This window comes from Sparus aurata, chromosome 13 (assembly GCF_900880675.1).
Source record: "Sparus aurata chromosome 13, fSpaAur1.1, whole genome shotgun sequence".
Classification (NCBI taxonomy): domain Eukaryota; kingdom Metazoa; phylum Chordata; class Actinopteri; order Spariformes; family Sparidae; genus Sparus; species Sparus aurata.
The window spans coordinates 30,200,335-30,225,112 of NC_044199.1; the positions used below are offsets into that span (position 1 = coordinate 30,200,335).

At 40.7% G+C, this 24,778-nt stretch overlaps 1 protein-coding gene across 9 annotated transcripts in view; it reads left to right on the top strand.

The window, feature by feature from the left end:
- The window catches only part of gria1b (glutamate receptor, ionotropic, AMPA 1b), a 75,441-nt gene that overhangs the window by 32,102 nt on the left and 18,561 nt on the right, over positions 1-24,778 (top strand). For all 9 annotated transcript variants that reach the window (XR_003986335.1, XM_030437170.1, XM_030437169.1 and 6 more), the window contains exons 4-15: positions 9,423-9,607; positions 14,124-14,177; positions 14,266-14,424; positions 17,046-17,213; positions 17,288-17,392; positions 18,562-18,672; positions 18,904-19,110; positions 20,165-20,380; positions 21,312-21,429; positions 21,561-21,702; positions 23,866-24,064; positions 24,235-24,482. Coding sequence is in view for 8 of the 9 variants with exons in the window: in XM_030437170.1 (XP_030293030.1) it covers positions 9,423-9,607; positions 14,124-14,177; positions 14,266-14,424; positions 17,046-17,213; positions 17,288-17,392; positions 18,562-18,672; positions 18,904-19,110; positions 20,165-20,380; positions 21,312-21,429; positions 21,561-21,702; positions 23,866-24,064; positions 24,235-24,482 (1,912 nt within the window). In the remaining variant the exon portion in view is untranslated. The remainder of the gene's footprint in view (positions 1-9,422; positions 9,608-14,123; positions 14,178-14,265; positions 14,425-17,045; positions 17,214-17,287; positions 17,393-18,561; positions 18,673-18,903; positions 19,111-20,164; positions 20,381-21,311; positions 21,430-21,560; positions 21,703-23,865; positions 24,065-24,234; positions 24,483-24,778) is intronic.

Sequence of the window (24,778 nt, forward strand, 5' to 3'; positions counted from 1 at the left end):
AAAAAGAAAATGTGGAGGCTTTTAAAAATATTATTTAGCATACTTATGAAAGAATATGAATCATAGATAAAGGCATGTCTTTGATATAAGGCCTCAGGAAAATTGAAAACACTATTTGATGAATAAGGTAACCTAAACTATTAATTATTATCCCTAGGTTGCAACATGCTGAAGAATTTTTAAAAATGTTATTTTGCAGTCTAAAACCAAAAGACCTTTCTTTTACTGTCATGAATAACAAAGAAAAGCAGCAAATCTTCACATTTACGAAGCTCATTAAAATGGAGATAAGATTGTTGGATAAGTTAAGTAAAAAAAAACCCCTCAAACTTCTATCCAGCACCTTAAGCCTGTGAAGTCCAGATATACTTAATACAGTCTGAGCCACAGCATGGAAAAGATTAAACTCAAATTAGAAATAAACAATAAGATTTCATCTAAGGAGCATTGAACTAAAACAAGCTCAAAATAGATTTTTATTATTAAAAATTAAAAAGTTTCTGTTCAAAAATAGCTAATAATTAATCAGAATTCCCCAAAATTCTGTTTTATATGACAAATAGATGCTTGTTCCATCTGCTCCTGTTATATGGATATGAGTTAATTGGCTGATGGAAATAAATGCCAGGTGGAGCTAATTAGTCAGTGATCCAACAAAAAACTAAAAGATCTTCAGTCAAAGGTGAAACGATGGAAAACACAACATAAATATGACATTTGTGGTCGTTTCATATGTTAATATGAGGAAGGTTACAGTCTTCAAATCGCTCCACACAGATCTGAAGTTTTCGGCTCTTCACTGGAGGTGATGTTGAAGTCACAAGTAAAGTGTGAAAACTTTTTTGCATGTGCATAAAAACAGGTGGATGGAAACGTTTAATGAAGGAAGGAACCGGCACCAGTAATAAAAACAGATTCAGACACTTTTGCAGAACACCTGCAGCAGTTTTTTTTTAAACTTTTCAACCAGTCTGTACAGAAAGTGCAGGAACGTCAGCGAACATAATGACCGTGTTTGACAGGAAACTCTCAGTCTTCATCTTCTTCTTCTGCTTGACAGCCAGGAAGTTCCCAAACTGTGAGAAGAAAAAAAAAAATCACGTTTAGAGACACAAACTGTGAATTGTGCACTGAGAACTTCCTCTGGCTCAGACTTCACCTCCAGCTCTTCCAGACAAACAAACAAACAAACAAACTAACTTAGAGAATTAGAAAAAACTGGCAGTTACTTCTGTCATTTCCCCCTCTCAGCCGGGTCTAGTATCTCCCCACGGCCTGTGATCTGACGTTATAGTCCATTTGACAGTTGGTGGCAGACTCTTGTCTAATCTTATTGCCTTTTACATCTGCCCAGGAACCATTGGTAGAAGTCTATCTAGTGTAATAGTGCGTAACTGTCTGCCCCGGCGGTGCAGTCTGTCTAATGTTATTGCTCCTCAACATCTGCCGAGGAGACATTAGATATTTGGTGGAGGAAGAAGGGCTTTCCTGAGGCCAAGAGCCTCTAACTCAGCGTTGGTTTATGTCCACCATCAACGTCTGCGCATCAACAACACAGTGCCCCCGGTGGTGATTAAAGAGAACGATCAATAAACACATTAACTAATAGAAGATGTTTGTGTAAGAATTTTATTACCAGAATAAAGCAGACATCAAATTTTCACAGGCAGAAGGAAGACAGGCATAAAGAAGTAGTGGAGGAGAATTTTGTGTCACTGTCTCGTTTCCTTCGTCTTCTCCTCTTCTACTTTTTTTCCTTCTTCTTGTCTCCTCCCTCCTCCCTCCTCCCTCCTCCCTCTCTCCTCTCCTCTCCTCTCCTCTGCTCTCCTCTCCTCCTAAACGTTGTTGAGTGTTGTTGAGTGTTGTTTTTCTCCTTGGTTGCTGGTATAAGACTCTGCAACATGTGCGTGTGTGTATGTGAACACTAAACAGATGCGTACCAGATCAACAACCCAAACATTTAGTGCATAATGAACTTACAGCTTTGACTTTCATTCAGTACACACACACACACACACACACACACACACACACACACACACACACACACACACACACACACACAGATAAAGAAATGATTGTACCAGACTCATCCATAATTATCGTCCTGTCTCGTTGCCATGGCTACGGTGTTGCAGTAAACCCTGCTCTATGTACAGCAACTGAGTCCTGGAAACAGTTACAGAGAAATAAAGTAATGTCTTCGTCTTCTCCTTCTTCTTCTTCTTCTTCTTCTTCTTCTTCTCCTTCTTCTTCTTCTTTTCCTTTTTCTTCTTCTCCTTTTTGTCCTCTTCCTTTTCTTCTCCCCTTCTTCCTCCTCTTTTTCTTCTCCCTCCCCTCTTCTACTTCCTCTCCCACTACTTCCTCCTCTACTTCCTCCTAATTTGGACCCATACTAGTCCAAAGTAAATTATCTCGACCTCTAGAAGAAGGTGACTCTTTATGACTGACATTTTCTACAGCGTTGATTTTTCATTGGAGCCAATCAGCCAATATGTCCGGACCTCTGGTGAAGCCAGCAGATATTTTCTGTGAGAGCTTTCCTCTGTTGTTTGCCGGTCACTGTTTACAGTTTCATTAACAGCATGAAATGCAAGAAAGCAGTTGAAGAAACACCCAGTGTATACCTTGTTTTAAAAAGGGATCTGTATCTGGATACATTATTAAGATAAAAAACGATTCGATCTTGCCTTTGTGTTTACACCTGGTATTTTTAATGCATTCTCATTATCCTCATCGAGATCAGATCTCTGTCCTCTGTGAGGAATTTGAGGTGGCTACTACTCAGCCCTAGACTCCCTTAAACAAATCACACATTTTTGTGAATTGTTGAGATAAGAGGAACTTTATAAAGTTTGTAAAACAATGTCTTCAACAAATTTTTAGTTTTTTTTCCCTTCTCCTCGTATCAGTTCAGCATATAGTAAGAGATAGTAAAATCTCTTAGTCACAAGACATCTGATTACAGTGGCAATGAACACTGTCCTCCTTCCTCCTCTTCCTGCTTATTGTCCTCCTCTCACCTTCTTCTTCTTCTGTTTCCTGAACTGTCCAGAGGACTGAGAAAGCTTTTACATGTTCCTCTCTTTCCTTGGCTGCAGTCTTTTATTTTGGTCTTTTTCCTGTCTTCTTGCCCATCTTAAAGGTTCTTTTAAGCAAGGCGGTTATTCTCCAGTGGTCGACGTGGTTGTACTGGACAGCACAGTGTTCAGTCAACCCTTCTATTGATTCAAAATAAAACAAAACAAAACATGGGACAGCAGGATAGACAGCCAGACAGACAGCAGCTGCTAAGAAAACCAGGGAGAGGACAGCATCAACTCGCATGACCAGAGACCATGTGTAATTGAACATAAAACTGACTTTGTGGTTGACATAGCTGCTGCTGCATCACTAGACTAATGTCTCGTGAACACTCTGTTAGCCACGAGACATGCACGTTTACACACACTCACACACACACACACACACACACACACTGTTATCTGCATATTCAAGCAGGAGCACAAACAAAGTGAGGTAGAGGGGGACAGTTTTTTTTAAATGTTATCTTCCATTTCTCCACTTGAGCAAACAAATGAAAAGGGACCAATATTTTTTTTAATTTTTCATCAACACATCAGATGTTTTTGTGTTTGTCTTGATGATTTGATCCTTCAGTTGTCTAGAAGTTTTCCCTCCAGTTGGCTTTGAGTTGGGTCACTGTTGTCCCTGAATTGACCCCATGTTTGCCCTTAGTTAGCCATGAATTTGACCGTTGTTGTCCTGGCCTGGCCTTAATACGGCCCTGTGTTGTATCAAACAGACAGAAATGTTGTAATGAGCATCTTAGAACTGCACTGATGTTGCCCCTGAGTCAGTCACATTTTCTTAAGTTGGCCCCATGTTGTCCCTGAATTGGCCCCATGTTATCCCTGCGTTTTTTCCAGTGTTGGCCCCGAATTGGACTCATGTTTCCCGGAGTTGGCCCTGTGTTTTCCCTGGGTTGTTCCTGAGTTCGCCCCTTGTTGGCACTGTTGTATCCCTGTGTTGTATCAAGCACACAGAAGTATTTTAATGGGCTTCAAAGGACAGATGGAGGCTGATGCTGTAATTCTCTGTAAGAGCTCTACTGGGACAGAAAACACTGGGAGTGGTGGAAACATACTGGTACAATCTCATCTCCTCCTCCTCCCCCTCCTCCTTCTTACGGCCTCATCTTAACTTTCTATTTCCCTGTTTGTCTCTCCTCTCCTCTCCTCTCCTCTCCTCTCCTCTCCTCTCCTCCCCTCTCCTCTCCTCTCCTCTCCTCCCCTCTCCTCTCCTCTCCTCTCCTCTGTGCATTAATAGTAAATGCATGCAGGATTTTAATGTAAATTAGATGCAGAATGGGGAGCAGAGTAATGTCTATATTTATAAAACTCCTCTTTCTCTCTCCATCTCTTGCTTTACCTTCCTCTCTGTCTTTCTCTCTTACACCTCCTGTATTTGTATCTTTAATCTCTCATTGTTTCTCTTGCTGTCAGTGTGGGTGCGTTGCTCTGCTGTATCTCTAATTGAAGGTTATACATTATCATTAACACACACTTGACTTGTTTTGCTCATCATGCATGTGTGTGTGTGTGTGTATGTGTGTGTGTGTGTGTGTGTGTGTGTGTGTGTGTGTGGAGAGCTCAGCCTTCTCAGCAGCTGTAAACACTGTCACTGTGTGGATGCTAATGAGCAGTTACCTGTCAGAGGTCATCACATAATCTCTTGTCACATCGCAGCAATTACGAGCAAAGTATCCTCGCTGTCCTTTTTTTCTACATCAGCAGAGTGATTAATCACTACGTGGCAAGAAGTGTGTAGGCAGCACAACATTTCAGCCATATGTGATTTATGAAATTATAATGTAAAGATGCTTTAAAGGACAAGTATTGTTTTGGACGTATACTAAGTTGTCTTCTAAATGTTTTATCGTGCCAAACACACAGTTTAGTTCCTGCCTCTTTAAGCCCCCTGTCCTATGAAGCCCAGTCTGCTCTGATTGCTCCTTTTACTCCAGTAAACCATTTTTTTTCAAAGCAATAGTGGATTGTAGAGCCTCTCAGTAGTTCCTAGAAGTTAGCTGCAAATACCAGCAGCACTACCATTATTGTAAATCAATGAATGAATAAATCATGTATTAACTAAGAACTGCCAAATATCATACTTCTGTCTCTCTGTGTTCATGTATTTAAATTGTCGGCTAAGAACTTCCTGGAACTATCTTATGTCTCCGGAAATCACGTGACAATCGGAATTTGCATTTTTGTTGTAGTGACTCTTTTTTACTCAAAGACTCTGAGCTGAACTCGCACTGCTAACCGTGTCTATGGTTGGCTCTGATGTTAACTTGGACATATCTGTGGTTTGCAGGAAACGTTACTGCTGATTTTATATCCTGGCGACTGAGTTGATTGGATCGGATTAGGACTAACCCCAATCTCTAATAAAGGACGCTTTTCTTTTTAATGTGACAAAAGCATGCGTGCACTATTATTCACGGTGCACCATTTTGGCAGAAAAAAACAACGTCTTCATGGACTCATACTGCTGCTCTAGCTTTCTAACAACACAACATTTTTCTCTCGTCATTCTCTGACGACAGCATTCATCAACCATGCAGTCACAAATACTGTGATTTCCATCTGCCTGCTGGAATTTTAATATGCGCTATATTTTGTCTTTTTGTTGCAGCGTAAACAGTACAGTTGCAGTTAGTGTGTCGTATAATTGGGTTCTCTGAGTCTGAACAAGGGAAGGACACACAAACACACTCACGCACACACTGACTTTGAGACACACTGAGGTAATAACCCTGGAGGAGGTGTCGCGGTGTGTGTGCGCCAGACAGTATCTTTGAAGTTCCCTTTTCACTGTGTCTCTGTTCATCTCTCTCTACTCTTTGAAGTCTATCTGAATTTTGCTGACTTGTCTTTTGAACGCGGTGTGTGTGTGTGCATATATATGTGCATGTGTGTGTCTGTGGATGGGTGGGTGTATGTATAATGTAAAATGCTGATGTGATTACTCTGTGTGTTGACTCATAGGGTTTCAAACCACAGAGCAAAAACTGCCTGTTAGGATGTAGAAATGCAGTGGAAAACATTGACTGATGCATTAATGGGTTTAGTTTTTTTACCACTAGGGGACAGACAGATGATAATCCAGACCATCTTCCTTTTAAAATTACATTCACAAGTTAGCTCACAGTTTACACCCAATGCCAGAGGTGGTAGATGGGTGTAAAAGAGTTTGACGTTTGTTATAAGAGACTGAAGTTCATATCTGAAATTAAGATTTGCTTTCTTAATAAGAGTTTCCAAAATCTTTCCTTGAACTAAACAGATTGTTTTAATTGCTTAATCCTAACCACATTTTAACCACAGTTATGATAAATAAAATACATAAATATAATGACATCAATAAAAGAATCTGATTTTATGGCTGTTGCTGGAATTAAATTAGCTGTATATGTCAAAAATATCCCATCTGAGGTTTGTTAGTGTAATTGGAAAAATTTAAATAAAAACCTCACAAAAAACCTAAAATACTACTAACTTATAAGATTATAAAGGCCCCTTGCTGCAACAGACCCGAAGTAGCACCTTTTTTAATCGATACATTTTTTCAGCGATCAGATTAAAAACGCTGCTTCTTATAACCCGCAAATTCGGAATATCTGATCTCATAATCAGTTTACTCGTAGTATACAGTATAAACATATATGTAAATTTGTGTATCATTTACTTGTACTTGTACTTTTGATACATGTACATTTGAACCACCGAAGATAAGTCCCACCTAAAAATGATATCCATTTAAGTGTACGTGATGTTCTGAACATTTTCGGTGCTTTAAGTTGCTGTCAAACAGCTTTTTCCTTTGGCACTGCATTCCCTCAACCGCACAACGTCCATATTCCTACGCACAAGTGGAATGTAGTGTCAAAGAAAAAGACTGTAACGCATACAAACCCCACATAATAAGACCTAGAATATCTCTTTAATGTGCCTCAGATAGATGCCTTTTCAAACAATTCTACATTGTTCTGATTGTGTGTTTGCATAATTTAAACAGCTTTTTTGGTAAATTAAATCCAAATTCCCTTTCTTCTTTCTTTGATGTATTTGGTCAAAAAAGGGACTTTTTCTGTCTGCTGTTTGGTGCTGAGCATGTAGTCTAAGGAGGGTTTATCAGAGGGTTTTTGAGGAAAACAGCTGCTGGAAACACTGAGACTCAACCAGACAGAAAATGTGCTGCTAAGCCAAAACTAAAAGAGGATAAAAAACTTTGCAGAGCTGCTTTTTTAAATAAAAATGCATCTATCCACCTGTTTCCTCGGGAGCCTATGGGGGCTGCCATGACAGATAACTACTTCCGCCTGCGGTTTTCTGTTTCCGGTTGCCTTGCAACTGCATGATGGCCGCTGTTGCTAAGCTAGCCCTAAACAACTAGCGTTAGGTCATAAGTGCTAAATTGTTTTAAAAATGAGCTCAGGTACAACATGTGCCGTTGTTGGTTGCCACAACACTTCATGAAAATTGAAGTTTTTTTCAGAAACGTTTCGTATAGTACATCAACCACTGAGACAAACTTGTCCTGCCCTGCGCCCTACACGCCATGCTGAGGAAGGAGGAACGGAGACTAGCGCGGCTCGCGTCTTTGACATTAAAATAAATATTTGGGTTTATGAATATCTTCCACAGAATAGCTGCTGCATGACTTTCCTAACCCGGCAACGTCCGAGCAGCCGCCTGTCTCCACGGCTTCACTTTCCTTCAGCATTGTCCACGCTGTATGTTTAGCTTGATTGACACTCTGGCTGGGCGCTACTGCTGCCTTCAGAAATATAAACTCGCTGTGTTTCTTCAACAGTACTTTCCCTATTTTGTTACTGTGCAGGTAGTTGTATGCTTCTGTGCTTTTGTAACTGCGTAATTCTCCGCCGTCAACATCTTCAGAAAATATAAGATAAGCATTAGCCCGACGTTAGCTACATCGCTAACGTCGGGCTAATGCCGTGCTAATGCTTCATGTCATCTGCCTACTCCGTGAGAACTGACGGGTGAGGCACTGTGAGAACTGTCCTCACGACTTATTAAAACATCTGTACTGTGTATCCACCGCCGATTTTTATCCATTCTGTCGCTTTCTTTGTGTTAAAAGCCGGTTTTTAGAGCAAGCATGACAGCTACGTTAACGTAAACACCGAGGTCAGCCAGTTCAACCGGAAGAGCATAACCGAATACCGCTATGAACCATGGGTAAACCCACGAAGTCAGGAATAAGGTGGATAGACGTCAATGTTGGCCAATTGTACAGTTTGTTCCACAAGTTTGATTGAGACATAAGATTGAGAAATATCTTATCATTTTTTTATGGATTGCCATGACATCTTGTGCAAGTACTCCTGACTGACTGAAATTTTTGGTTTTATTTGAAAATCTACACAGCTGTCCGATGTATTGCTGTAAAATTCCCTGTGCCGGTGTCAGCAGTTAGCTCACAGCCTCACAGAGCTGCTAGCATCGCTGCAGAGTCTTATTTTTCCCTGCATCAGGTCTTCCAGGTTTTTATCATGAAGCCAAGTTGGTGTATTTTGTTACTGCTGACAGTTTGACTGTGTGAGCTTGGGTTTTTTTTCTGCTTAAATAATGGATTACAGCTCAGGAGGGGAGTAAATGCAAAAGATAAAAGACTCAAATGTTGCCCTGAAAAGCTTCACAGATAAATCTCATTTGAGATATTTCAATATCATCACCAGTACTTATTTTTTCTTATTAACTCAGGCCGCTTAAACAAAAATAAAACCATCACGAGTCTGCGTCAACTCAGTGTGTAGCAGCTTTTTGAAGTTAAACCCAGGCCAAGTCCAGCCTGAGGCAGACAGCAAACATCACAAGGGTTTGATTCCACTGGAAAAAAAAAACAAAAAACAGCTTGACATTCAGTTTGAGAAGCCACAGCCTCTTCAAAACCCACTCCTCAGTCTCACACATGAAAAATGTCTCAGTGTTGGTTGTGTGTTTGCCTGCTAACAAGGCAGAACGGGGAGAGGAGAGGCGCTTTGAGAAGTAACCGGGCAGACTGAAGCAAGATGAAATAGAAAATACAAATATATCTGATGTACATGTTGTTTGTTGAACAGAAATAGATGTGACACAATTGCAGTTTTATTGGCAGTTAGAATTAGAGCTTGAGCTTTTCTCAGACACTTCAGGTGAAAACGTAAATTTTCGTGGACTGAATAAAATCACTGAAATAGGAGACAAAAGTATTAATTTTAAAGAACTGAAAATGATCTAAATCATCAAATGTCTTGACGTCAATTATATAATCTCGTCATGTCCTGATGATTATATTCACATGAGAATAGTTTGATGTGAACACTGATTCACATCTTATTTCTTTCCCAGGTCTGTCGGTGCTGCAGAGGATCTTGGACACGGCGGCGGAGCACAGTTGGCAGGTCACCTCGGTTAACTTGGACACTCTGACAGAAGCCGCCTTCATCAAGCTGCTGACAGATCTGGATTATAAGAAGGACTTTCAGATCATCATCGACTGTGAGCTGGAACGGCTCAACTCAATCCTCAACCTGGTAAAACACTCACTGATCCACATGTCAATAAATCATATGAGTCTGATCCGAAAACATCACAGTGGACATCCTCTTTCTTGCAGTATTATTATGGCAAAATATACCATCTCTCATAGTATGAGGGTTGTAAGCAGTTGTTTTTGTTTTTTCTTGCTTCGGAGCAAACAAGCCTAGTATTTTCTCATAGAGCTCCTAGAAAAAAGAAGATAAGTTTTATCCCTAATTGTATTTTCAAATGTTAAATGTAATTTCAGTTATTCAATTACAGATACATGTAGTGCGTCTTCTCAATCTGTGTGAGGATAATTGTATACAACAGCACCAAGATAGTGATGACAACATCACTGTTCATCAACTTTTCTTGATGATGACGGTAAAAAATAAATATGTAGCATTAAATATCGAGAAGGTACCGGCCGCTGCATCTTCATATGCCACTGTTGTGATAGCATTACAAGTCAATACTATATGAATGGATTTAAATTTGTGAAAAAAACTCTCCAGATTTGTATTCATGGGTGAAAAAGGCCAATCACTTCAGTGTTTCCCACAGAATCAGACTTTGATTGTGGCATTGGCTGTCCAGCTGGAGTGTCATAGAGCATGCACACTCGAGACTTCACCGACCGAGTCAGCTAACTCCCGGTTGGAGATTGGGCTAACTTGGATGGGGATAAAATGCCCACTCTCCAAATTTTATTGGACCCGGATTGACCAAATTCTGACAATAAAATGAGTCATTTCGCAGGGGTTGTGAGGCTTTTGTTATCGTTTTACAGACACGTCTTTCACAATACGCACGTATTGGCTACGACAAAAACTGGATTCAAGGCCTGGCACTCTTTGTGGGGGCTTGATCTCGATGATGAGGCCAGTTGTCTTCTTTGCAGAGGAAATTAAAGTCCAGCCAACTGCGTTGAATTGTCCTCGCCCTCTTCTTTGTTGGTTTTACCGGCAGACTAAAAACCACATCATAATGTGTGGGAAACACTGCATTTGAAATGTCAAGTTCACATGTGACATTATTTACTTTTGACTTTAAATGTTAAAATTGCATTTCACATTTGAAATTGGGACTTTCAAGTGTGACAAGACATTTTTGTAAGGATCATGACAATCATTGTCATCATAGTGCACTATAGCTCATGAGTTATTGAAAAACTTTGTAATATTCTTGATTGTTTTCTGAGGATTTCTTGGTTGGGCTTGTTTTGTTGACTCCAGCGCTGGTTGTTGAAAATCATACCAGGTGTTCACACTCACAGCAACACAGTCTCCTACATCCACATCTCATTTCTATCATGGACCAACAGACAGAAACAGACAAACTTTTAGTTATTTTGTGTTGTTGTGTTTTTGTTGATTACACTCTGCTCTCAATCCCTTAGAGCTGCAGGATATTCTGCTGAATGTTTCTGCTCTTCAGTCGCAGCTGCTTCACCGTGTGTTGATTTAAATTCTTTGATTTCAGCTTCATTGCTAATTGACTGGCAGGAGAGGAAGGAAAAGGATGTTTTGGAATATTCTGGATAAGTTTGTAAGAAGCAGAGGGAGAGAGGGCAGCAGTAGAGAGCAGAGGAAGAAAGGATATGTAAACTCTGGCCAGAAAACAGCCATCATTTGGGGAACTCGTCTTCCTGCTGAACTCCAGCTGGCTTACAGAAGCTGAAGTATCAGGTGCTGTTTTGGATCTGTGAAATGGAGCTGTTGGCTTCAGCTGACTTTATTTCATGTTTAGTTTAGTTTCGTGCGGCCTGGGCGAAAATATCAGGTGGTGTTTGTGCTCGACCGTAGTTTGACTTCACTTTGGTTCATTTATTTGAGTTGAATGTGAGTGTGAGTGTATCAGGTGGAGCTTTGGATCTGCAGGGTGATAATGATGATCCGAGCTGACAGGTTGTTCAGTAGGGCAGTTAAAATTAAGGAAAATTAAGTTCAGTGAAATTGTCACGAAAAAGCTTTGGACAAAATTTATGAAGTCTCTGAAAATGTGCATGTGCGACTGCAACATGATTCACAGTGAGTGGGAATGATGAAAGACGAATCATGATGACATCACATTTGTTGGTCTCTACCAAACAAACATGCCTTCTTACATCTGGAAAAAAAATATATCTTGGTCAGAACATCTCTGTAGCACCACAGTACATCATTGTCACACATTTGATCAAATGTAATCTCTTGCAATTTGTATATTGTAATCGGCCATATTTTGAGATCAGTAACATTTTGATTGATAGTGTTATGAAACCACAATTAGTAAAAAGTCTACAGTGAGCTAAATAATAACATCAGCATGCTAACATGCTGACATTTAGCAGGAGGATTATTTATCATCCAAGGCCCTGTCCACACTTCCACGGGTATTATTGTCAACTGGGTCTCAAGAATGTCTCCATCCAGTTAAGCGTTTCAGGACTGTTGCAGAAATCTATGTTCATACTTACCTGGAGTTGACTGATCCGGCATTTCATGGGCCAATACTGTGACCAAATATTAGAATTTAAGGAGACTGACAACAGATATTTTGGACTGATGTTCATTTACAGCAACTTGAAACTTGTTCCAAGCACAATTCTCAGATACGAAATTGTGCTACTTTATACTTCCCCTCCACTACATTTCTTTGATACATTAAGTTACTACCGTATTGACCCGAATATAGGACGACCCTGATTATAAGACGACCCCTCTTTTCAAGACTAAGCTTCAGAAAAAGACTCTGATAACCAAAATTCGTTTCTCAATAACAAACTCACATACCCTCCTGTCAATCTCTTAAGCGGCCGCTTAGAGGACCACAATAAGCTTTTCTCTTACTGTTAGCGTTTTCAGACGGTCTTTTTGGACCCGCCATCTTCAGACGTTACACTCCATAACTCCATATTTCTTGGCTGGCTGACAGTTGTTTGGCGCCTCCGCTGCATTGATCACCATTATCTTAAAATCAGCATCATAGCTCCGCCTCAGATGTCTGTTAACTTGCCACACTTGATCCACTTTGCTCTGTAAAATCACCGCGTCTCTCCATTTTTCATCTCCTGTCACTTCTTCTCCGCTGTGATTGACAGATAACCGCAGCCACAGTGTCAGTGACGTCTCTACAATAAGCTGGCGCCCTCTGCTGTTGCGGTCATGTAGCGACCCAGACAACTATCAGCATGTGTCAACGGTTAGACCCCGATTATAAGACGACCCCACTTTTTCCACATAATTTTCTTTGAAAAAAACCTTGTCCTATATTCGGGTCAATACGGTAATTACTTTGTAGATTCAGAGAGTTTTTTTGTTTTAAGGTTATTAATTGTGACATGTTACAAATCAGATAGGCTATTGTTGCGGGCGGGACATTGAGTGAGAGAATGCTGCATCAGAGCCAAGTAGCACATTTTTCAATACGTATTTTATTGTCAATCTGACAGAAAAATCACCAGTAATGATAATCGGAAAATGCTGAATATCAAACCGGTCTAAACCTAAAACTAACACACCTGAAAACATCTCCCATGTTCATTCACCTACATAAGCTAACATTAGCCAACTAGCGCTACAAACCAAGCTTCTGCTTTCTGATAATCGATTAATCAAACTGAATATTTTGTAAAAGAAAACAAATCTAAACTCTCTGATTCCAGCTTCTTAAATGTGAACATTTCCTGTTTTCTGTCCTCCGTTGTGACGGTAAACTGAATATGTTTGGGTTGTGGACAAAACACTGATTGACATTTTTCACCATTTTCTTACATTTTGTAGACCAAACAATTGATGAATCAAGAAAATATTCAACAGATTAGTCGACAATGAAAATTATCGTTAGTTTTGGCCCTTGTTAACATAGCATTTAGCTCACACCTTTAAAAATCAAACAAGAAGGAAGTGATACAGAGGATAGGAGGTGAGAGAAGGAGAAGGCAGTGAAGAGGATGGAGGGATTGAGGAGGAGTACTGTTTAAACAGCTTCTTCCTCCCTCTATCCTCCTGCAGCGGGTAGCGTTCAGAGCTGCAGACCAGCTGTGTTAGTAAACGTCCATCGACTGATGCTCATTAGGAGCTGGACCAGAGAGGGAGCCGACACCTGCTTCCTCCTCCTCCTCCTCCTCCTCTTCTTCTTCCTCCCCCTCCTTCAGCTCCTCCTCCTCCTCCTCTGCGTAACCTCTCTTTTCTCCTTCTTTTCTCCCTTCCTCTTCTTTCTCCTCCCCTCTTTTTCCTTTCTTCCTGTCGTCTGACATCAATCTGAGGAGGCTCCCTCTCTCTTTCTCTCCATCTCTTCCTGATAGTGAAGATGGGCAATTAATTCCTCAAAGCCGAATTTGAGTCTGCCAATTAGCAGCTGTTTGAGAGGACACACACACACACATGTACATACACACACACACACACACACACACACACACACACAGACACACACACATGCAGATGAGCGTGATGAATGCGTAATGGATGCTTTTTATCATCATTAGAAACATCAGAAAAATGTAATTAGCATATCATTTACTCTGACTTTTCTCTCGCTCAGATTGCTGCTCAGAGGAGAAACTTGAAGAACTACCATTACATCCTGGCCAATCTGGTGAGTCTGTCTATTTCCTGGAAGGAACATGGACCATCATTGTTTGTTGGAGGAGTTCACTCAATGAAAAAATGTGTTTGTGCGTCAGGGCTTCATGGACCTGAACATGACCGAGTTCCAGAAGCTCGGGCCGAACGTGACAGGCTTCCAGCTGATGAACCGGTCCGATCCAGCTGTGGAGAAGATCAACCAGGACTGGCTGGACTTCGACAGCAAAGACCTCAAACTTGCTCGCAGGAAACTCAAGGTAAACACAGACAGTAATAAAAGTACTGATACCAGGCTGGGAAAATGCTCCAATACAAATGAAGTCCTGCATTCAGAGATGCACATAAATTAAAGTACACACCTGGTATTAACTTTCGTCTCGAGTGACCACTTGTAATCAGATCTCACTTTCTGGCCCAATATTTAAATAAACACATACAACTCTTTAACAAATAAGCATGATGTTTTTACATAAAAAAGAGATCAGTTCAAACAGTAAGTTTAAACAGCTGCTAAAAGTTGGTAGGTAAGACACACCTTAGACACAGAAGCAGACAGGCTGGTACAGTCATGCTGCACCACAATAACCCTTTTCACAAGATTTACAAGAAGGCACCTTGTGCAACAACTCTCAAAATGATGCGATTTTAAGGTAGTCTTGTAATATTGTGATTACTAGTTCAATCAGTTGAAGCAGACGGTGTGTTCACAGACATCTGCTGCAAACGTTGGGAGGTTAACAAAGCCCAAACATGTCACTTACATTACAGTGAACCACATAGAAGGTGTTCACACCTGTACTTAGAACTGTCCCCTCGTGAGGGCATCACTCAGGATGGATGTTGATACCAAGTGTGAAGAGCCTCTAAGCTACATCACCACAAAATCTGCAAATTCCTTCTCTTCATTGAAAACACTATGCAGCTTAAAAAACAAAATGATTTACAATTTTTTTTAGATATTTTGCATATATTGTATTGTTTATTTTTCCATTTCATACTCCCAATTCTTGACCTCTAAAGTTCTTGTTTTTTTCTTTCTCTTTTCTCTTACTCTGTTTCTTGTTTTGTATTAAAATACCAAGGCAACCTCCTTGTAGGGCTGCTCGATTTTGGCAAAAATCATAATCACGATTTTTTTGATTGATATTGTAATCACGATTATGAAAAACGATTATTCATTGATTTGAGAACAAGCACTTATTGAACTTTGAACTCTGGTATTTCTTTTAACACGATGAGTTTGACCTGAAAAACAAGAAAAATGCAAATAAATAACAGAAAAATATATCAATGAAATGAATTGAATAATATGTAAAAATAAAAAATAAACACTATCGCGGTGTGGCTCGACCATAGGTCCACTGTGGTGGCTAAATATAACGCTGTTGACACTTCTCTTGTAAACTTTTCTGCGACATTCGTCATAAAGGGCAGGCAGCGCAATTCTGCTGAAATGGTGACGTGATGATAACACATACCGCTTGTCAAGTGTGTTAATCAGTTTATTGAACCCCGGGTCGCTGACGGTGTTGATAGGGCACATGTCTTTGGCAATCATGTATGTGACAGCATCCGTAATTTCTTTATGCATGTGGGAGCTGGGTGGATATGCGGTGGCACTGTAACGTGTGTCCTTAACTGAGGACTGTGTGGCCGTGGCAGGAGTCGAGGAGCTTTTCATTTTTGAGTTTTTTTGTTCCTTCACTACTTGGTCATGTATAACTGTGTGTGGAGTTTAAATGGTTAAATAAATTGGTTGTGTTCCCTTGAAGTGCAGACACGGTCGCGCGACATATCTTGCACAATATCTTCGTTTGTTCCGATTCAGACTCCTCGAAACTGAAGTGTTTCAACACCACAGAATTCGCTTTACCTTTCTTCCCGACCAAAGGCTGCATTTCTGCCATTTTCTACCGTCTTCTTCTACATGTTTTTTCAAAACACACACCGGCAACACGCACTGGCAACACGCACCGGCAACACGCACCGGCGTGGCTGACAGCGAACATTTTCAGGCGGGGGCGGGGCGGAGTGCACAGGTGGAGATGGAAGGGTTCGCCGCATTTACCACACAAGACACGGCTTGCGACAGAATGATCGTTTTATTACGATTATCTTGTTTTCATGATCGATTGAAGCCAAAATCGAAATCGAAATTGAAATTCAATTAATCGCCCAGCCCTACCCCCTTGTATGTTGTTGTATGTTATTGATAGGGTGTATGGAAGCCATCTAGACGAATACTAGTGTCTTTTTAAACTGATAAATACAAAAATAGAGGCGCCATCATGATACTAGAAAATATGAAATAAAAATGTCCTCATTTTTGTTTAAAATGTTACTCAGAGCAAAGCTCAGGATATGATTGTTGGAGCAGATATGTGGAGGGGGAAAAAAATAAACCAAAAACATTTTTAATGTCAGTTGGATTTTAATCATGGATGATGATCCATCCACCCACACCAGGCTGTTGGAGAAAACACAAAATGGTCTGTTATGACTCTTCTGTCATCAAGAGTTGACATGACGTCCCGGACATTCAAGTTCAAACCGTTAAAGAAATCTGAAAAACAAAATCTGAGACACAGAAGCTCACTCTCTGAGTCATTTAACATCTTCCAGACCTTTTAAAGAGCAGTTGGTGTGTCTGGTTTCAGTGCAGCCAAACAAACTCAGGTCGTCATCTATCTGGCATTGTTTCACAATAAAAGCCTTCCTGTGTTTAGTTGAAGTGAAGCAGCATTAGCAGGAAATGTTGTGTTAGCATTAGCAGTAACTTCATAAAGTGAACGGTAAACAGTCGTATTCTGCTTTATAAGGTACTTTGGCTTCACTACTAACAGTGACACAATAACAATGAATGCACACTCCTCCTCAGTACACAGGAGCTCTGACCTACGATGGCGTCAGCGTCATGGCGACGGCTTTTCAGAACCTCCGGCGGCAACGGATAGACATATCTCGTCGTGGCAATGCAGGGGAGTGTCTTGCAAACCCTCCCGCCCCCTGGGGACAGGGCATCGACATACAGAGAGCACTGCAACAGGTACAAATACGCCCAAATATACAGCATAACACACATCAATACCAACTGGTGTTAACACGTTTGTGTGTGTGCAGGTGCGTCTGGAGGGGCTGACAGGTTGGGTTCAGTTTGACGAGCGAGGACATCGCACCAACTACACCCTGAATGTGATGGAGCTCACCCACGTCGGACCCAGGAAGGTGCTGCTGCTGTTGGTTGTCTTTGTTAAACGAGTTAGATTCTGACCGAAGTTTGGTGACGAGTCACACTCAGCGGAGAGTCGGCAGGTTTTCACCACATCAGCTCGTTTCAGTAATTAGCTCCCTCCTCTCTGATTAAAGGTGTGATCATCAGTGAAATCAGCTGCTGCAGCGCTTGTTTGGTATAAAAACCTGCAGCTCAGCTTTCCTTCAATCTCCATCAGACAACACAAGGTTACAGTGAATTATCTTTGCAGTAAGGTACACAATTGTGCTCCCTTTGTAGTTTAGGAGATGACACACACACAGGCTTTAAAAGTGTTGTTCTTTGTTTTCCAGCAGTAGAAAGGAGTGACCTCGTCACAAACTTCCTCAAATGACAGTGTCACTGTCTACACTAAAATGTGTAGACAGTGCACAAATTGACAATGCAGTAACAGAGGAATGTTTCATATTTGATCAGTCCTACTGTCTATTTGACAGTTTCATCTGAGTTTTGTGAGCCTGGTGAGTTGTGTTGGACAGACCTGGTAGACCTCCAGCTAGAAAAGACCAGCCAAAAAAGTCTCTTGTCACTTTCCATATCTCTCAGCAATCCTACTACCACAATTGGAGAGCAGTGTGAGTGTTTGACTGTTTGTCAGTTTGTGTGTTGGCTAGTCCTGAAAGTCACATTCTACCAAACCCCCCCAGAACAGGTTCAGGAGGTTAGCTTTTGCATTTACTGTTTGTTATTTTCTTTAAATGCACTTTCAATATGTCATAAATACTCACCAGGTACACTTTGCAATCTTTTATTTTGAATTCTTGCTGTCACCTGGACGTTCTTCTCCCACCTTCCAGCACAAATTGATATGCCTGTTCTTTTTTTAAATGTATTTATATTTTATTAACTATTGTTATGGCATAATAAAAAAAGGCACGTCATGTTCAAAATGATTCCCCTCCTTCCCCGTAGGGACCAAGTCGCACTGAAATCTGTCTAAGTGGTACCTGGTTTCTGTTGTTTTTGTCAATTGTGAAAAAACAAAACAAAATTCAAAAGGAAACGGTGGAAAATTGTCAAAAGAAAAATGCCAAATAATCCAGCAACACTCCTGTCAGATTACAATTGAGACAGTGAACAGAGGCTGAGGACGGTTAGTGTGACACTGCTGCTCTCTGTTCAGATCGGATACTGGAACGAGAGGAGAGGCTACGTGAACACTGCCGTCTACAAGCCGGTGGTGGAGGAGTTCCACGGTCTGCAGAACAGGACATACGTAGTCACCACCATACTGGTGAGCCTGGGTGGAATGGTGCTGTTCACAGCTTACCTTCTCCTTCCTCTGGTTTTATTCTCCAGTGATTACATAGAAACTAAATAGATACATAGATAGATAGATAGATAGATAGATAGATAGATAGATAGATAGATAGATAGAATTACTTTAATGATCCCAGACTGGGAAATTATTTAATTATTAAATAACAGTGCTGTCCTCTCAAATCATCTTCCTGCCTCTATACAGGAAGCTCCCTACATGATGCTGAGGAAGAACCACGAGCAGTTTGAAGGAAATGAAAGGTACGAAGGTTACTGTGCTGAACTGGCCGCAGAGATCGCCAAACACGTCGGCTTCGTCTACCGGCTCGAGCTGGTGGGTGACGGAAAGTATGGCGCCAGAGACAGTGAGACGAAGTTGTGGAATGGCATGGTGGGAGAACTGGTGTATGGGGTGAGTGTGACTACTACCTGATAAGTATTTTAATGCTGCAGGAAGGATTTGAGTCTAAATAAAGTCTTAAATGTAACTACAATGGCACTCACTAGGCCCAACAGTCCCCTTTATCCAAATCAGATTGTACTCATAGATACCAGCCAGCTTAATTGACTGATTTCTTTTCATCACGATCCATTCATTATTCAGTGTGAAATTAATAAAAAAGAAATCTGGGGAAATCTGTTTGGTCATTTTTCGGACACGGATGAAAACATCAAGTTCAAAGTCTTTCTGGCTTTCATTTATTCTTTGCCTTTTTGTTCGAATTACGAGATTAATCTTTCCAAGATTGTAAAATCTTTCGAAATAAAACAATCAGAGGAGGAAAATCAGCTCTTTGGCTAAACTAGAGCCTTAGAATATGATATTAAGGAGCTCTGTTGTGAATAAATCAAATCCAGAACACAAACAACACGCAAAAGTTTTTTGGTTTTTTTGCATTGACTGGGCTACTTGATATCGCTCAAGTAGATTTTCACACCAATTCTGATCGAACAAATGTTAATTTACAAGTTGTTCACGGAGAAGATTGACTGGAACAAACCACAGTTTGGCAACTTGGTAAAGAACTGAACAGCAGGGTGCAGAAGGACAGTGTTTGTTTTGGACAGCCTAATAATACTTTGCTCCATCACAAATGTGAGTGTTACTAACTCTTATTACATTTTTATATATATTTTTTATTTAACTGAAAAGAATGTGGGGGTGTCAGAGGATTCTTCAAGTGTAAAACACGTTTAAGAGGCACCGTAAATGCTTCAGAAAATTGTGCAAGTGGATACAAACATCTGGGATGAGATATATCTGTGGTGTGAAGTGAAACCTGAGCTGAATGCAGATGTTGGTACAGCAGTAGTTCTCAGGCCTCCTCGCTTGATTTGGTCTGAAGGAGGATGAAATGTCAGTCAGGGAAGTTTGAGGCAAAAAAAAAAACAGGCTGTAAAAGAACGACAAAAACGTCCAGTGTTGTTTCTGAACGTCTCCCACACACCTCTCTGTCTCTCCGCAGAAGGCAGATGTGGCGGTCGCCCCGCTGACCATCACTCTGGTGCGAGAGCAGGTGATCGACTTCACAAAACCCTTCATGTCTCTGGGAATCTCCATCATGATCAAGAAACCAACCAAGTCCAAACCGGGTGTCTTCTCTTTCCTCGACCCGCTGGCCTACGAGATCTGGATGTGCATTGTCTTCGCCTACATCGGAGTTAGCGTGGTGCTCTTCCTGGTGAGTTTGTCAATGGATGCTTGTCTTAATTTGTGTGTTTGTAGTTAGACAGTACCTTCATTTTAAAAGCTGAGACTGAACTATCGCCCCATTCAAACTTGGTGTGAATACGTCATCTGTATCTGGGTGATGACACCAGATCCAGCAGATCTTTGCATTTAAACCTGGTAATCAACACACATTCTCGTTATCTTGATTCTGATGACTATTGTAATATTCAGCACACCTGATGTATCTGCATCTTAAAAAAAAGTATAGAAAGAGCTCCACTAAAGCTCCCCATGGAAACTAATGAATGTGTAACATTTAGTGTCGGAAAGTTATTTTGCAAAGAAGAGTGTCACACGGAAAAACCCTTAAAAGTGAAAGAAACGTTAAAGATATTGGGAAAGGATTCGTTATTGTCATTGAACATTTTTTTCATTGAATTATGATAGAGGACATATATACATATAAAGGAAAAACATGTACAATTTTTCAAGATAAACTTAATAGGTGGATGCATTCATTGGCAGAAGAGAATTTTTGGCCTGTCGAGATTTTTTTTAGCATAGATGAGTGTAAGATGTAGGAAATTCTCATTTTTGAGTCATAACAGCTGTAAATCTGAGCAGCTCACAGTGTTTCACCCAAAAGCAGTGATTCCTATCAATGTGGCTGGTACTACAGGTGGGCTGCAAGAGGTCATTAACAAAATAATACAATTTTTTATTTTTTTTTAATTTTCTATCCAGACATCAAGTTTTAAATTACCATTATATACTTTGGTGATTAAATATTTACATTTACAAAAGGCATTCTTCCTTTACTGGAACAGTTCACATCTGGTGTTTGTTGCTAATTAATAAGCCTATAAAATAGTACACATTGTTAGATATCACACCAGGTAGGCTGATGATACTTTAGCTCCGTGTGTCTCTGTGTGTCTCAGGTGAGTCGATTCAGTCCTTATGAATGGCAGGGTGATGACTCTGATGATGAAGATGAAACTCTGCCCTCCTCTGCCTCTCGACGAGCTCTGCCGACGTCATCCTCTGAGCTCTCTCCAGGTATCATCATCATCATCATCATCATCATCATCGTCATCATTGCTTGAAACTTCTTTATTTATGGTCTTTATTTTCATTCTTGTAACATGAAAATGGATTTTGATCTGTTGGTTTTCTGTATTGGGTCTCAGGGTACTCCCAGAACCAGAACCAGAACCAGAACCAGCAGAAAGACAAAGAGACTCCAGAATACACCAATGACTTTGGCATCTTTAACTCTCTCTGGTTCTCACTCGGGGCCTTCATGCAGCAGGGCTGCGACATCTCCCCAAGGTAGGACACCTGAGTGGTGCGCCATGTTGTGCCACGTCAAACTACATTGCGCGAAGCCAGTTAGGACAGTCCAACAGGAAACAATGATTATATGGCATGTGCCATATTTCACTGGCATCTGCTTGGAAAGAGGAAACTGTGGCGACCAAAAGCAGATTGTTAGTTTCTGACAGAAACTTGCAGAACCACGATCTTGTTTCTGTAATCTTTTCCCCATTGTTTTTCTCCTAGTCATCGAAAAACATTCCAGGCTAATAGATATTCATTGCTTTAGGCTCTGTGAACCCATTAATCCGTCAGTAGTTACAGTATAACATATAAAATGGGCCATTCTGCACAATGAGTACTTCTACAAACCCTAAAGAAAATGTCCTCACTGTGTCGGTCCTCATAGAAATAGAAGCACAAAGGCAGACTGACATACATATACACACTGCTATACCATCAGCGATGTACAGCTCTTATTAATGTAGCCGTATCATCACACACACAGAGACGTTATCATGAAACACGTCCAATCTATTGTGGCGTTGCTGCTGGCTTCGTTGTATGTTAACAGCAGTGTGAAGGCCTGAGGCCCTTTCTATTCTGGATTTACTGTTCTCGGTGTGTATATATGTGTACGTGTGTTGGTTATTTTGTCAGTGTATATATGTCTTTGCTCGCAGTATGCATGAGTGTGTGTGGTACCGTCTGCTTTTACTGTAATTATTTTCCTCCTCATTATAGCAATGTTCTAGAAAAGTTCTCCCTATACATTATATACTGTATGTTGAACATGGTACTGTGTGTGTGTGTGTGTGTGTGTGTGTGTGTGTGTGTTTGACAGCCAGTCAGTCTCAATCTCAGTCATCATTTGCTTCTTTTGCTTTTAATTACTTTTATGCATTTTAATGCATTTGTAATAATGTTGAGGTTTTGAGGTTTGGACTGAACAAACATTGTGAAGGTGTCCCTTTGTGCTCTCGGTCGAATTTTTACAAACCAAACAATCAATTGAACGATGGAGAAAATAAACAGCAGATGAATCTGTAATGAAAATAATCATTAAATCGTTTAAGACGAGTTCCACCTAAAATAAAATCCATCCAATTTTTAGAATCCACTTTATCATACTTACTAATTTTACTCTTCACTGTTCAGTGAGAGTTGACCTGAATTTAAACAGAATGACGCACACCTTCCTTGTGTGCTGTACAGTCAACTAATCTTTCTGATTGCGGCAGATAAACACTACAGGAGCAACGTGAATAATGCAATATGACTGTGCGGTCAAACTCTCGTAACCGGTGGGGAACACACCATTAAACCATCAGTTCTGATGTAATCTATCTGATGTGACTCAGGCACACATTTTCAAGAGGAGACAATTTCGAGGTTAGTCTCCATGGCCGACTTCTCTATCCTTTTTAGAAATTCCAGGATTCCTGCATATTATACCTTTGAGTTTATGGACATTTATACAGTATTTATTAGTTGTGTACACTGTAAAAAATAAACAAACACGATATGCATTATTTCAGTTCATTACAAATCTGGTCCCTGCAGGGATTGGAGTTTCTGTTATTGTGAGGACTTGTGTCACACACACAAGCCTCATTTTTTATTTGTGTATGTGTGTCACGCAGGGTCACCTTTAGACAAACTGGTGAGGACCGGAGGGCTGAACAGTATCAGAGTGTCTGTGTTTTTGTGTCATGTTTTTTTGTGGTGAATGTGTCGATGTCTTTGATGCTAATGTGAGGTATGGATGCTTGTGTTTGTGTGATCCTGCAGGCAGAACCATCTCTCCTCCTTTATTCCCAGTCAACAGTTACGCCTCAGTTGTCACACCTACTGTAGGAAATCAAAAAAAAAAAAAAAAGGAAGACTTGTATTTTCTGTCCAGTGATTCTACAGTGTGCAGATGTTGCAGCAAAAGCCTCTCTTGTGATGTAATGTGTCTTCTACTGGACATACTAGGAGTTATTGAATTGGAAAAATTGGCTTTGAGCAGCTAATTATCTTGTTGATCAAGGCCTTAACCCCAACGGATCAGACTGTTTTTACTGAGCAGCTTCATAAGTCACACTGTAAGTCTGAACACAGTGTTTGGACTTTCCTGGGTAATTAACTAAATGGAGCTTGTGATTTATCAGTGTTCTGTCTCCTCGTTCTCTCCAGGTCTCTCTCAGGTCGAATCGTGGGAGGCGTTTGGTGGTTTTTCACCCTCATCATCATCTCCTCCTATACAGCCAACCTGGCAGCCTTCCTCACTGTGGAGAGGATGGTTTCGCCCATAGAGAGTGCTGAGGACCTGGCCAAGCAGACGGAGATCGCCTACGGTACCCTGGATGGAGGCTCCACCAAAGAGTTCTTCAGGGTGAGGACACATTGTTCATTGTTGTAGTTCCCTGTATTATGTTTGGCAGAACATGGCATTCTGGCAGAACCGGCCATTATTCTGCAAAAGATGAAAAATGTGCTGTATTCTTTCTTTCATAAATCAGTACAACCTGTAAAGACAGTCTTTACTGTCTACTCCTATTTAAGCGATCAAAAATAGCAGTTTTTGAGAAGATGTGGTCGTACATGCGGAGTGCGGACCCTACAGTGTTCGTCAAGAACACAAACGAAGGCGTGATCAGAGTCAGGAAGTCGAAGGGGAAGTACGCCTACCTGCTGGAGTCCTCCATGAATGAGTACATCGAGCAGAGGAAGCCATGCGATACCATGAAAGTCGGAGGCAACCTGGACTCTAAAGGCTACGGAGTGGCCACACCTAAAGGATCACCCCTCAGGTACAGGGGACAGTGAAAGTGGGGTTCGTGTTGGTGTCCTGTTTTGTCTGTTTTTGTGTTAAATCAGGCCAGTCACAACCAGAAAAGTGAATAGTTCCAAACAGTTTAAACCGGTTGATCCACATTATCAACACAATGCACATGTTAGATTATTAAACTGGGGTGTCTTTTTAAAGATAAATATTCTGTCATGAATTTCGTTTTCATGGTTTTTAATCAAAGATGGATTAAAAAAATAAGTTTAAAAGGGAGATTTAGATAAACACTGGGTTGTCTGGGATCTAAACATTAGTCGC